General features: G+C 31.1%; 1 protein-coding gene across 2 annotated transcripts in view; it reads left to right on the forward strand.

Moving 5' to 3' along the window:
- Positions 1–11,623, forward strand: part of LOC106100641 (monocarboxylate transporter 13) — a 14,388-nt gene extending 2,765 nt beyond the window's left edge. Inside the window, exons 2-9 of one of the 2 annotated variants that reach the window (XM_013279585.1) lie at positions 5,396–5,519; positions 6,485–6,628; positions 6,719–6,991; positions 7,130–7,280; positions 7,615–7,762; positions 8,237–8,381; positions 9,316–9,504; positions 10,617–11,623. In XM_013279585.1, coding sequence (XP_013135039.1) covers positions 5,396–5,519; positions 6,485–6,628; positions 6,719–6,991; positions 7,130–7,280; positions 7,615–7,762; positions 8,237–8,381; positions 9,316–9,504; positions 10,617–10,738 — 1,296 coding nt within the window. In that variant the 3' untranslated portion in view covers positions 10,739–11,623. The remainder of the gene's footprint in view (positions 1–5,395; positions 5,520–6,484; positions 6,629–6,718; positions 6,992–7,129; positions 7,281–7,614; positions 7,763–8,236; positions 8,382–9,315; positions 9,505–10,616) is intronic. The other variant, XM_013279586.1, reaches the window with a different exon arrangement.
- Positions 11,624–15,620: the final 3,997 nt, after the last annotated feature.

Here is a 15,620-nt window from a genome sequence, read left to right on the forward strand (position 1 = left end):
CCAGCCGTTTCGGAGATTATCCGGAACCAACGCGGCTTGCGGACAAATAGACAGACAGACAAAAGAAAATGATGAAATGATAAAAAAAATAGATAAAGATCAAAGATAGAATAGTTTACCTAGTGATTCATTAATGTTAGGTTAAGCTAAATTCCAAAGGAGTAAAACTCACGTTATGTAATTCGGAAACGCGTTTCATGAAGTTATCGAAACAGAAACACTAACGAATGGATAAACGTATCTGGTATATTGGCCATAAGATGGATATAGTTTGGACTTGGCAACCAATTACTATAGTTTTCCGTTAAGAGTCCTACATGTTAAATTGACTGATGATTTGAGAACGCAAGAAAAGTCGGTAAAGGAATATGTCTTTCATAATAGGAAAAGTGCCGAAGTATGATAGGATGGAAATAGGATTATTGATTACAAAAATCTATTTGGTATGTTTGCACAGATTAAAAATTCAATTACAAACTGAGACTAGTTAAAATAAGTTGTGACCTGTCAAACATTTTAACTTTTTATAAAAAAGGTAATAATTTTAGAACCTTAACAGTCATGAAAAATTTATTAAAAAAAAACAAAAGTCTATTGAAAATGCTAATGAAAAAAATAGAATCTCCACAATTACGTGTATGTATGTTTTATCAACTTTAATAGTTTCCAATTTACCGTTGGCATGTTACATGGCCATTAAGAAATTACAGACAAATGTTTAAAAAAAAAACAACAAATCTCTTAATTCATTGCGCAATAAAAAACATTAATTGATAAATAATAGTAAAAAGTATACAAATCATTTACTAATGGTTGTAAAAATAAAAAAGTTGTATTTCATTTGCGGTTTCTATAACGCATTTAAAAAAACTAATCGTAAACATAAAGTTTCAACACATTTTATACAACGAAGGAGGAAAAAAATAAACTTGAAACATTGAACTTTGTTTACAAAATTAAATTTATTGATTTAATTTAATCTTACTTATATTTGCGAAAGTACATATGGATGACTAAACCGCTAAACGAATCTCGATGAAATTAGGCGCAGATGTAGAATTTAATCCGAAAGAAAACGTAGACTTAACTTCACGCGAACGAAGTCGCATGCGAAAGCTAGTTTTTCATATTTTTTATTGAAATAAGTATTTGCGCTTCTTCCCGACGTTAGTTTAATTTCGTCTTGTACATTAATCCATGGACACAGTTTGCTTAAAGGGGTAAACAATTTTTGCATCCCTCATTAATTAGATGATCATTAGCGTCGTTAAGAATTCTTGTAAACTTCGAGCACGTGTTTAAGCTATCATTTGTTTCTGCGTAAATGGGAGTGTGCCTATTTTATATGTACCAGTTATTTGGATCCGTTAAAATTTTATAACAGGTTTCATAATTGTTACACAATATTATACAAGAATTCGATATAAAGCATCAAAGTAAAATAGTGTTGTGTCTCCGTTCGTGTTGTACATCCCTTTATTAAGTTTTATACTTTTTTTTCTTTTTTTTAATAATATAAGGTGGCAAACGAGCAAGAGGCCACCTGAATCCGCCAAAATGGCGAAGCGACCGCTCCCATAGACATCCGCGATCGCAGATGCGTTGCCTACCTTTATCCGACGGAGGAGGAGACACACATAAAGAGGATATTGCCCCTTCCTATGCATCTCCTCCACCGTCAAATCCACTTCCCCTTCCCATGCTCTCTTTATAAGAAAAGGGTGGTAAAGGGAAAGGGACTTAAATTAGGCCTCCGGCACCACACTCATCAGACGAAACGCGGAATTGCATCCACTTCACGCCTGTATTCTGTGTGGTCGTGGTATTGCACCGGGCATGCCGGCCTATTCGTGCTAAGATGTTAAAGCGGGCACTACCACTGTAATACTTAAACATATTATAGTGTACACAATAATTAAATGTATAACTCAAATCATAATGTAATAAATCTTATAAACAATTAAATACACTTTCTGTAAATAGCTGCAATGAATTATGTTTTGTGATATGCTATATTTAGTGCATAACCACAATAAAACGTAAAAATCAAAGATTTTTTTTAGAGATAAACTAATAACCAAGGGATAAAATAAATGTAATTGTATCTTTCAAACTTTATTAATTACTTGCAACATTTCGTTCTCTCTTGCCGACAATTTAATGCCTAATTAATTCTTTGTATCGAGATTTCTGAGACCAAATGAGCTGATTATTTTTTTTTTCTGATCTTACCTGGATTATCGTATTGATTTTAATTTACATACACGTGTTGTAAATTGTAATACGAAATAACAGTTATATATTTTACATGCAGGGTGTTACAAAAGTATGGAAACGTAAATCTCATTGTCTAAAAATTTATTTTTATGATATCTCATGAAATCTATATAAAGTCGAGTTTTCTCATTTATCGATGTTGATTAATAAAAAGTGTCATTTTTATCGACATCATATCGATAGATTTTGTGTAACATCCTTAAAATGTAAATGTGGTTATTGACACATGCGGTGTCTTATTGTAAGGTTTAAGTATACATTAAAACATGATACATTTTTATTATCTCATTACAAATTGTGACATGGGATAATATTTAATAACATGTATAAAATATGATACATTGGTATATGGGTTGAAGTGACATTTGCAAATTAGTTTTGAATATTATAAGCAATCATTTTAACTTAAGTTATATGCAAAAACTAATAGGCCGATTTTGAAAATTCTTTCACCTTTAGTAAGGTAACATAGGCTATAAATTTGATTATTATTTTTTTAGTTTCACGCGACGTAGTCCCGAGCAACAGCCAGTCATATATAAATACCTCCTAGTATATTGCCTCAGTCTATCATTATTTTAACAGGAATTAAAATGAAAACTGGTTCATTCAGTTAATTACGAAATTAAGCCCTTCGCAGATACGTAGAGATGTCTGAAGATAATGTAGCCTAGAAAACATTGTTACTATATTATCATTGTTGAATTAATAAACCATTATATAGATTACATATTCTTAAGTAAATATGATAAAACTATAAAGAATATTAATGTGGATTTTATTATTTCCCTATTCCCGCGCGGCTTCATCCGCATGAAATTGTGAAAATTTTATTTCATTGTTTACATGTGTCAAATTATCAATAGCAAATATCAAAATGACATGACATAACAAACCTTGACAGTCTTGTTTCCTTGATGTTGGCAGCAACTTATGGTCTCTTTCCCACATTGGGTTTTTATCCAAAATATTTACCACCTAAGTTTAATGGCGTGAAAATATATAGCCTAAAGTGGGGCGCAAGTCTATGGCTTTTTATTAAAAAAAAGAACTATTCAAAAATATGCTGTAATCACTGACATCTTAGGCAACAAAGAAGTGTGTGTTTACGCTTTATTATAATAGTATAGAAGTATAGATTATAAAGATAAGGCATTATTCTCAACACAAGGCACTTATTAAGCTAGCGCCTACCAACGATAATTTAAGGTGTTACGTCTCAAGCCAAACGTTTAAGCCTCTCTATTACTTGTTCAGTACTCTCGCTTGCACACTCGGCTCAGAGACAAGGTGACAATGTGTCAACTTTTTCGTCCGTGCAATCGAGGTTCATCAATTTATAAGACTGTCAGTTTCAAAAATCTTTTCGCATAGCCCTCGATTGAAAAATCAAATTACCTTATTAAACTGCATTTACTGATATCAAAATTATTTAGGCGTACAATTTTAATTTTTAATTTTAAGATTTCATGAGAATTTAAAAAGAATTATAAATTTATTCAAATGGTATTGCAACTCTACATTCTTAGCATAATGGTATGTCTACCAGGCTTTGTTCCCGGAAGGCGACGTATGTAAATTCTGCTTAATAGTGTTTCCTAATAGATAAAACCTAATAACGGTCTAACAAAATGAGACAGGATTTAGTTATCGAAATTATGTAAGCGTATTTTTTTTAATTCATAATTGATGCAGTAAATTTATCGCAACTCCTTAATAACCATAAAATACATATTTACGATGTTTAGCATTTTTTCAAAACGCGTGCTAAACCAGTTTTGAACGGTTAACTGATCGCGTGCTAGCCAGATTTTGTTATTTTTTAAATTGTGGTATAAATTAACAATGAATTAAGTATAGGCTGTGAGAACTAAGCTTTAAGCTACAGAAAGTGACAATGAAACCTATAAATGAGACCTGATACTTTTAAACATCCTTATGCCTTATGCCACTCGGTGAAAAAAGCTTTTATAGTAGAAAAGTTCTTAGCAAATCACGAAAATAAAAATCTACATTTTCATACGAAAAAAGTTTAAAGATGCGTTTTCTAATGTTCTGTTACTGAGGGGATTGTCCTTCCCCTTACCTAACAAATCCCTTTATCATCTCTTCCTTATTATCGAGGTGTACTGCACTGATCGGGCTGGCCGGTAATGTTGTTCGTATTCTTCCATTTAAGTTTATTTCTTTCCTTTCTTCTTGATTTTACAAATAATTTTTACAAGCTAGAGAGGTTGTTAATAAAATAGGTATTAGTGTATGCTGTGGCCTCAGTAATATATATTATAAGTAATCATATGAATAAACTGTTGAACTGGAAAATTCTCACGGACGCGAAATCGTATAATTAACATAAATAGAAGATGTCAGAAAAAGATAATATATTTGGCACGCGCGGTTATATAATTTAATACAATTTATTAGTAATTAAATATAACTATTGGGTGGCGTGATATTATATTAATATTATTATTAATTTTATGTTGGAATTTTAAGATTTAGTGAAAAATTTTTGGTAGAAATTTATAATGAGGAGATTTTTTTTCCGAACATCGACTTTTTAATTTTACTTGTACTCGTATGAGCTGTTGACTGTTACTACTACGACAACAAATGTCAAATCTTACAAAGCGGCATATCTTTAGTTTGCATTTTGTAACTTTTGTTTTGAGTAAACATTACACAATAATTTTCTATGATTTTATTCCATCGTTCTTGTTTTTTAATCAAGACATGTATGTACATATAAACATCAAGAAATATTTTAAGGTCAATTAAAAATCTTATCCAATCTATACACGTATTTTACAGGTTTTCAAGATGACCTTAGCATAATATTATTGGTTAAATAAACAGATTAAAATGGCCGAAAATTTACAAGAAGCTGTATATTACGATATTAAATACATTCACTTTTTAAATTCTGTATTTACTGAAATATCATAATTAATGATAGAAAGATACAGACTTTTTGTTTTTTTGTTAAGTTATGTATTTCCAATATTAATACAAGAGTATTTCCAGACACTTGGTTAGTACGCTAAGAAATGCCATAGTACCCAATGTGAATACTCTGAATACTCTGTTAATGTTATTGTTGATGAATATTTGTTTGCAGATGCTGGGATTTGGTTCATCAAATGCTTTCGGCATTTTGTTCAACGATTTCTTTATCGAACAAGACGGTGCTAGCGGCCTGCCTTTGGTTATAGGAGTTTACAATGGAGCTTTGTCTATATCGGGTATGACTTTTTATGTAAATTTGGAATTTCATATCAAGTAATTAAAAAAAACACACCTGCATTTTATAATCATTACTCAGTTGATGAAATACTTTAAATGTGCTATTAACTAAATGTAATTGGGAAATAAATTATTAATTCTCGTTCTAAGCAAGTCAACATCTAAAATAATTATTGTAAATAGATTTGGGTATATTCAGCAATATAAGTATCAGACAGTCTAATATGATTGATTACGAAATAGCTTCGTAGAGGTCGTTAACTTAAAAATACGTACTTCTAATGTTTCACCGCCGGTCGCTATGTGAAATTTTAATCTCATATTACCAGCGACGCTAAACTCGACTCAAGTTTCTGTCCCCAATTAACAATGAATCTATTAGCTTAATACAAATCGGTTAATAGACAGATATCATTGGATACAGCGACCGATTGCCGTTCAGGGCCTACGCATAAACAGTTTGCATCTCTCGACAATTAATTCATATTGATTTGACCGATATTGTAAGGGAATAAAGCACAGCGTTCATTTCCGTAAATAAAACTTACCCTATATTTTTGTAACATCATACTTTAATTAAATAAACTTGTATCAAACAAAACGTTGTAAAAATGGATAATAGAATAAAAATTAGCAATATCAAATTAACGATTGCTTAATACTGAATGCGGTAACGACAGCGGTTAACCATAATAATTCTCTGTCTAACCACGTGTCGCGATTTTACATAGGTCCTAATATTTATGATTTCTCTCATGCATTTCGTGGATAATATTAAATTCCTTTTCATTCATTGATTGCCTGATTTCTTAATAGTTCGGTGGATTAGTAACAAATCTTATTCCACACCATGGTCTATTATTTAATCAACTGATAGTTTAGTTGGTCAATTGACTATGTGGTCTAATGATACATTAACTAATTCACAAAATCTGTTTGAAATTTAATTTCTTTTACCCTTTAGGTTTCCTGAGTGGCATTGCATTAAAAAGATATTCCTTTCGGCAAGTTGGTCTACTCGGAGCTGGATTGTTCATATTGGGCGATGTTCTTACCATATTTGTTACCAGAACTTATCAATTGGTCTTCGCTTTTGGCGTAATCAGAGGTAATGATTGATTGCCCTTCATATTCTGTTTAAAGGAGATGATTTTTTTTATACTTGTGAAGAAAACTATATTTGTTAATAACATTACAGGGGCAGGTTTTGGTGTGATGATTCCAGTAAGTTTCACAGCATTCAACTGTTATTTCACCAAAAAGCGGACAGCAATGATGAGCGCAAATCAAACAATGAGCAGTCTCGCTTCCATCACATTTCCAATTCTAGTCACGTTTCTTCTCGATGAGTACGGGTTCAGGTGGAGCCTCGCTCTGATCATGGCTGTTGATCTTCATTTGTTATTTGCTATGTTAGTCATGCATCCAGTTGAATGGCACATGATTAAAGCTGTCGATAGCCAAAAACCAGGTAACATATACTTCAAGATTTAGTGTGTTAGTGTGTTTATGGGTTTTGAATTCATATTAACTATGCTTTGTGATGTTTTATTCTGTCAAATGATGTCTGCTTATTAACCCATCATCTGTGTACACCGTAATCTTTCAGACCCATTAAATTGTGATGTCCTCGATAGTAAATCTGTTAAAGTAGAAAGCTATGATGAAACAACCGTCAAAATGTTGCCAGGTGATGAGGGTGTGGTTGAAATTAAAGCAACGACGCCGACAAGACATGAATCCATTCAAAAAAGTATCATGTGAGTTCCTTTTTAGATAAATTAGATTTTTTAAATACGTTAGTTTGGTTGTTATTTGTAATTTATGTTAATGACTTTCAAACAGGTTTATGTGACATCATTTTTCGCAGTATTTCGGATAATGTGTTACATATTTTGGTGACTTTTGATTTCAATCGATGATTTTTAGTGATCTGTAAAAAAGAAATACCGTATTTTTAAAATAAATTAAAGTTTTATCAATGTACAGAAAAAGCAATTCAGCTAGTGATTTAAGTTATTGGCAAAAGCTAAAATTTGCTAATGGACATCTAACTGATAACTTAGAGAAACTTTACAAAAAAAATTGTTTCAGAAAAATTGTTTACGATAACGTGGAATTAGATTTACTAAGAGACCCGAGGTTTGTGAGTACGCTCGTTGGTTTGGGATTTGCTTTCGTTTCTGACGTGACATATCTAGCAATGGAGCCTATGCTGTTATTTTCCTATGGATATACAAAGGTAAAAGTTACTGCAACCGAGTCTATTTGTTACTTAAATGTTCGCTTACTGTTTTAGTAGTCATTAAGCCACTCTGCGTCCTACAGCTTGATCACATAATTAAAATACAACAATCCTCTCCAATGTTTTAACCTTAATATATCTTTTAAACAAATCTACGTCGTTTTGATTAATTTAAATAACTTAATAGTTAACTAAAACACTTATCTAATTTGAATAAATTCATATAAAAATTCTACAGGAAATAAATTGTTTTATTGCATTAAAATACAAATGATGAATATTACAGATTAGTTTAGTATACTAGCTTTGTTACAAATACCAAGTAAATAGTTATTAGTATATCAATGTAAAAACTTGTTTAAAATTTAACAAAGTCAGAATAAATCAACAGATATTGTTAGTAAAGTATCGTTCAATGTTCTTTCTCGCAATGTCATTCGTTCAAAAGTTCTTATCTATTTCTTGTTTTAGATGCAAGTTGCTACGTGTGTTATGGTGGGAGCGATAGCCGATCTTATAGCACGGTTTTCATTGGCAATATTTACTTACTTCTACACTGTCGATAGTCGGAAAATTTTCTTCTGTGGGACATGCCTTACAATATTCTTACGAATAGGTAAGTAAAAATAATAAAATATTCTAATACTAAGTTCTTTGTGATTACGAAAGATAAAACTTTTTTCTTCCAAAACTAGTATTTCGCTATAAAAAATTTCTTATGCTTGTAAACGTCATGCTTCATTATGCTGATGTAAAGAATTCAATTTAAATAATTACAACTATTCCTCGAGGATCTAAAATGTTAGGATTGTCGTCACAATTGCTAATCTGAATAAATTCATTCATCTTAAACTTTTCCACTTTATTTTCGGCCTGTAATAAAAATTAATCCACGATTTAACCTCAAGTTTTAACAAATTAATTCATATAATCAAGAAGATTTCATTAATATTAAAAAGGTTACTCTTAATCTATATTTAGAGTCTAAAAGCCATTAAACATGTTATCTATTTCTATATCCAAATCCGCCCTGGGATAATAAGATATACTCGTGATGTTCTTCTATTCTTATCGATTTTGCTTCCGTTAAATTAGCACGGTCGACGCACTCACATAAAAACATTTTTTATCATATTTGGAGTCCTCGTTCTGAGAATATTGACTTGTTTCTACCAGATTGACGACTTCATTTATTTGTAAGTCATAGATTCTTCCCTTTAGCGTTGCTATACTGTACTGAAATGAAGACACGTGACAGGATTTCTATAACAAAGGCCGATAACTTGTCATAGCAACATACGTAGTTATATCGCACAACTGTTTAGTCGCGCTTTGATTCCATTGAGCTATATGGAGGTGCACACGCTACTCGATTTTTAGCTGTGCATAAACAGTTGAATTGGCTATGAAACAATCAACAATCGAGAGTCGCAAAATAGTTTTAATTTAGTTGGTTCTTTAGGCGACTGGCGATGTTCCATCGTAAATGGGAATAGAATTTGTTTCTTTGACTACGTAAATGGATCGATGAGTTTTGTCTTTTCTTGCAGCGTTGGTGTGTTCAAGTGAGATATGGTACGTGTTCACCATAACTGTGATATCGGGGCTCATCAGGTGCTCGGTACAAGTGCTGTTCCCACTGGTGCTGGTGACCGCAGCCCCGGATAGGTTCCCCGCCGCGTTGGCACTACATATCATATTCTCTGGTTTCCTCATGCTTATTGCGGATCCATTAATTGGTAAGTTAAAAAATACTTTGCTAAGAAAATATTAAAGTAATAAATACTGCGTTACAGTATTTTACTAAATTATTTTTTTTATTTTTAACCGAATTTATAGAAAGTTCTGATTTTATTTTACCTTCAGTCTATCTAAAATCCAGTAAATCATTCTTTAGTTTCTTATCTCAGAAAAAACGTATAAAAGTGTAGAAACATATATAATCTTTTATTTTAAAATACTATCGAATGTAGTATGAAAAAAAATTCGATTTCTCTAAATTTAGATTCTCGTAACTCGTGAGGCTGTTATCTAAAACTACGCCTAGCTAAAAGCTTGTGAAACCTACCTATTACTTTTTTTATACATCAATATAAACATGTGTATTTTTTTAGTTAGAAACAGACAAATATAGGATTATTCAAGGAGATAGATGTACTAGTACATTTTATACAAAATTAATAAAACAAAAATCATTCGCCAATGAAATTCTCGTAAATCTGCGCATAATTACGATGATAATTACGGAATGAGAAATTAATTACCGTAAGATATCAAAATGTAAACAAATAAAATCCATTAAATCATTTTAGTCATCAAGACTTGTTACTCATTCTATTAATACCAATATGTAGATATGTAATACCGATAGCTTGACTACAACCTAAACGACGATTTAAATAATTGGAAATTACAAATGTTTTATGTAGAACTAGCTTCCCCCACTCCATCCGCGTGGAATTAAAAAAACAAAAGTAAGTAGCCTACGTGTTCTTCCAGACTATCCTCTACATCTATACCAAATTTTATAGAAATCCGTTCAACCGTTTAAGCTACAAACTCTAACAAACATCCATCCTTCTAGCTAAACTTTCGCATTTATAATATTAGTAAGATTTGTATGTACGTTAATTAAACTGTGATCACCATTATTATTGCCTCATTCGAAGTTTCATATTTAATTTACATTTTTCGAACATCTAGGACAGCTGTCCCTCCCCCCAACGAAGTCCTGGTGACCTACTGAAGCCTAAGTCTTAACCAATTTTGACCTGTTTGGTACCATTCGATTCGTAATTCCGAGACAGTCGGATTTTTGGATGGTTTTTACTTTTTTACTCGTTTGTTTCAGGTCTAATCTTCGAAGCTACCGGCACCTACCTCTATTGTTTCTTGGCTATGAGTGTATGCTGTTTAATCTGTGTAGTGCTATGGTCTATAGAATATATTGTATATCGTAAGAAAACTAGTTGAATTATATAAAATGTTAGCTAAACAAAATCGATATTAAATGTCTATATAAGATTAAGTACAAATAATTTAATAATATGTTTATTCAGCGTTTTTAGGTATGTATAAGGTGTCATATGAGAAACAAAATGTGTTTTTTTTTTACGACTAAGGTTAAAAGCAAAAGTAATTGAGGCCAGTAGATTTCGTCATACATTAATTAGAACTTTTTGCAGATTATATCATATTTTGCATAAATGATGAATTTGCAGTTAATGTTCCTAATAGTTGACATTATATGTAAGTAACGTATGGGACAGATTATTACTAACCTAGAATTATTATATTGAGAATTTATCTTGAGTATATTAGAAAAAAGATAAGGATTTCTTGAAAGAACTAAGCGACATTTGTGATTTACGTTTTGTATAATGCCTAATTTAGTAATGACATTTAGCAATAAAATAGCCACTCAAATATTTAATATAAGGTAAAGATAAATATGGAGTCCTATTTGCTTGAAGTCAAAGTACTGCGATAAAATACATCACCTATAAATGCTTACCTCGATAAACTGCCATATAATGTTTAAAAGAGTGTATTATTATTATAATTTCTACTATAAGAAACGAAAATAATTAGATATAATAAGCATAACATATTCAACATAAAGATTATAAAAATCGACAAACATATCTTGGTCAATTAATATTTGACTGATAAGAATCATTAATATTAAATCTAGATGCATCGATCGCAAGAAATATCATCAAAATGTTTAGTAAATCATATTGAGGCTGAATTTCATCCAATTACTCTGCATCATAACACTAGCTATTCGCGTGCGGCTTCACTCGCAAGAAAATAAAAAGAATTCATTTTATCATTTACATTTGTCAAATTATCAATTGCAAATGTCAAAATGACATGACAAACCATTGTAATCTTACTTCCTTGATGTTGGCAGCTTGTAGCTTATGGTCCCTTTCTCACATTAGGGTTTTTATCCATATTATTTACCCCCTAAGTTTAGTAGCGTGAAACATGTAGGCTAAAGCGTGACGTAAGTATAGGGCTTTTTATTAAAAAAAAGAGTAATTCAAAAATATGCTGTGATTGCTGACATCTTACGCCACAAAGAAGTGTGTGTTTACGCTTTATTATAATAGTATAGTATAGATATAATTTAAAATTATATACTGATATTCTAACTGTCGCAGTATTAATGCTTGTTATGCGAGTTTGAATGCGGCAGTACATTTAAAATATATAGCTTAGTGTTAAATGTTATATTCAATTAATACATACAAATATTAGCATATATTATTTTTACAAGTTCCTGATGCAACATCGTATAACCTTAAGATGCGGCACACCTTTGTCTAAAGTCTCGCCCACTATTGTGCGATTGTCGATTTTTCGCAGCCAATTCAACTGTTTTGTTGTACAACTAAAAATTGAGTAGTGTACCATATATGCTCATAGAAAACAAAGCGATATCTAAACAGTTGTGCGATAGTTTAGTTTCAGGTGAAAGCACAGACTAAATCTCCAATGTCGTGACACGTCCTAGTCACGTGAAAGTCACGGCAATGGAATTCTACGTTAACATTGCCCCAATTGTAATAAGTTTGTTACTATGGAGATTTTGTTAAATTTTTGAGACATTTGTATAGAAATTAAGATAAATATACAATTAAAGGAACTTAGTGAACATATGATAATGCGTATAACTATGGTTTACCACTGCCCAAGTACTTGCTTTACTGTCCACCCATTCTTTGTGTGATTCTTAGATAAAAAAAGAGCAAATATGTTTTAAATGCAAGTTTCTTGTGCGGTGGGATTTATGGGTTTTATTTTATTTTGTTTGTAAAGCCCACACCTTCAGTTTTAACTGTTCAATTCGACTGTCAAAACTGAACATATTGGGTTTTGCTTAAACCCCATTTAACCGTAACTTAGCATATAAAACTTGTTTTCTCTTATCTCTGAAATGAATGATATTATGTTCTAAATGTTTTGGCAATGCAAATTCCCGATTTATTTATTTGGTGTTAATACTGACTGCAGCAAAATATGCAGATTGAAATCTAAACATCTTTGTATATTTAAAATGCATCTGGTATCATGAGAAAATATGTTGCATTATAAATTTTGTTTACTCCTTAATCGTGTAATAAAAATATTAATAAGCATTAAAATTATGTTTTGTAAGCCAATTTTAGATTTTAAAGAATTATAAATTTTGTTGATGAATGTTGTTTTTTTTACCTTGAGACCCTTATGCATTAAACTGATAAAATGCTTGCCATTATTTGTCTCTTACCTTTTTCAACAAAAACGAGGAATTGTTAAATTTTTAATATATATTCATAATATAAAGTGGAAAACGAGCAAGCAGCCATCTGAATCTACCGAAATGGAAAGCAACCGCTGCCCATAAACATCTGCAATTGCAGATGCGTTGCCTACCCTTAATTGATTGAGATGGACACGCACATAAAGAGGACATTTTCCCTTCCTATGCGTCTCCTCCACCGTCAAATCCACTTTTCCTTCCCATCCTTTCCTCTTAAGAAAAGGGTGGAAAGGGAAAGGGACTGGAATTAGGCCTCCGGCACCACACTCATCAGACGAAACGCGAAATTGCTTCTACTTCACGCCTGTTTTCTGTGTGGTCGTGGTATTACACCGGGCGAGCCGGCTCTGCAGTGCTAAGATATTAAAGCGGGTTCTACTACTGTTGTCGTTTTTCTATTTTTACCTGACTTCAAAAAGGAGGAGGTTCTCAATTCGTCTGTATGTTTTTAGTTATTTTATTACCTCAATTAGAATCAATTTGTCACTAATTATCATTAAAATAAATACACATGTGAAAAAAAACGATATTAAAATATCAAAGAATATATATAGGAAGAAGGGAATCAAAATAATTCAAACTTCGGTAACCAATATCAATTTTAATTGATTGCATAATTTTTTGTATTAATCTTGGATACGAATACAAAGGAATCGTACAACTGTAAATCACAATAAATGTCAATACATAATTAAAACATAAACATTGTAATAAGATAATATTAAATTGTCATAAACAAAGCACATACGAAACAACAATCAACTACGCATTGTATTAATATATCTATCAAATAAACCCGAGATATTAATTATTTTACAAAGAAATTTACTCAAACATCAAAATTACTATGTTATTTCCATAGAAATAGTGGGGAAAACATTAGATATTACTATTATCTTACATTCCAAGTGTATTTCTTCTAAAATATACAGGACAAATGCTTAGTGGACGCTACATTTTATCTAAATTATCTTTAAGAAAACCCTATTTTGTTTGATATGTAAGCATGGATATAAATAAATTTATAGTCATCTTCAGACCTAAAAAGGCAAAATATTAAATCAACAAAATATAGTTTAACCAAGAATATCATAACTACAGCTTTGAGGCGCTTCAATTGTATTTTTTGACTGACTTCCCAAAAGAAGGAGGTACTCAATTAGACTATGTTTTTTTTATTACTTTTTAAAGTAAACAAAGAAATCAGTTCCATATACATCTGGTCAGACTATAAATTGTTTCAAATTAGATTTATTAATGGAAATATAACTTGAAGCTATTGTACTATCCTACGCACATATTAAAGTTATCTAAAGACAGTTGTAAATGTTTGCAACTTTAATATACTAAGTACAACTACTAAAGTATATAGATTACAAAATATAAGTTATACAATTGGCACAAACATTTCGATAATTGAATACATTACTACAAACAGTCGGATAGTTATATTACGATAATTTTAATAGTAAAAAAGATTTTTTTTATAGTTTTTGAAAAATAATAAAAATACTGCGTTGTGCTAGAATAAAAGTGCATACATTTATATCAAAAGTAGTTAGTATATTTGGTCAATAAAAATCACATATCGAAAATTGCATTACATTACACAGTAATGGAACAACAAAGATTTTGGAAGACGAAAATGCAATAGTTACAAGAATTAAAAAAAAAACAGTTCAAAACCAAAATTTCTTAAAATATAGACTTACATAGTTATTACGGAAGCCACGGAAGGAAGACAAGTAGGAAGAGAGAGAGAGAGAGAGTCAAAATACATTTCTTTCACACGATACTAAAGGCCTATTCCACCACTGGCTGATAGAGGCTCACTGACGTCACTGTCAAATAAAGTAACAAACTCCGATATTTCCACAATATATTTTACACGTCGGATTGTTATCAGACAATTTACAATTTGGTGGGACAGGCCCTAAGTATTGTAATTCCGATTCAAAACAAAAACAAAACATACGTCACTTATAAGTTAAAATTATACGACCAATATTTTTATAGCGAATTTTTGGACTGTGTGAAATCACACGTTGAAGGAAAATTTGATAACATATTGAAATAGTATCGAAAAGAGTACTTATTGTTACCTGTAAAAGGTTAAGTATAGAATATATACAGTATATAATATTGTTAATGCCGACAAAAAGATTATAACAATCATAATTTCATTAACAAACCAACGAATTTCAAATTCACTCAACAAACCTTTGCAAAATTAAAACATTTTATCAGTATTTTAACGATATTGTATAAGTACACCAATGCATTAAGTCCCATCTATACTATTATAATAAAGCGTAAACACACACTTCTTTGTTGCCTAAGATGTCAGCAATCACAGCATATTTTCGACTAACTCTTTTTTTAATAAAAAGCACTTACGCCACGCTTTAGACTATATATTTTGACGCCGTTAAACTTAGGGGTAAATATTTTGGATAAAAACCCTAATGTGGGAAAGAGACCATAAGTTGCTGCCAATTGCTAAGGTTTGCCATGTCATGTCATTTTGATATTTACTATTGATAA

Source organism: Papilio polytes, unplaced genomic scaffold, assembly GCF_000836215.1.
Source record: "Papilio polytes unplaced genomic scaffold, Ppol_1.0 DF824047.1, whole genome shotgun sequence".
NCBI classification, from domain to species: domain Eukaryota; kingdom Metazoa; phylum Arthropoda; class Insecta; order Lepidoptera; family Papilionidae; genus Papilio; species Papilio polytes.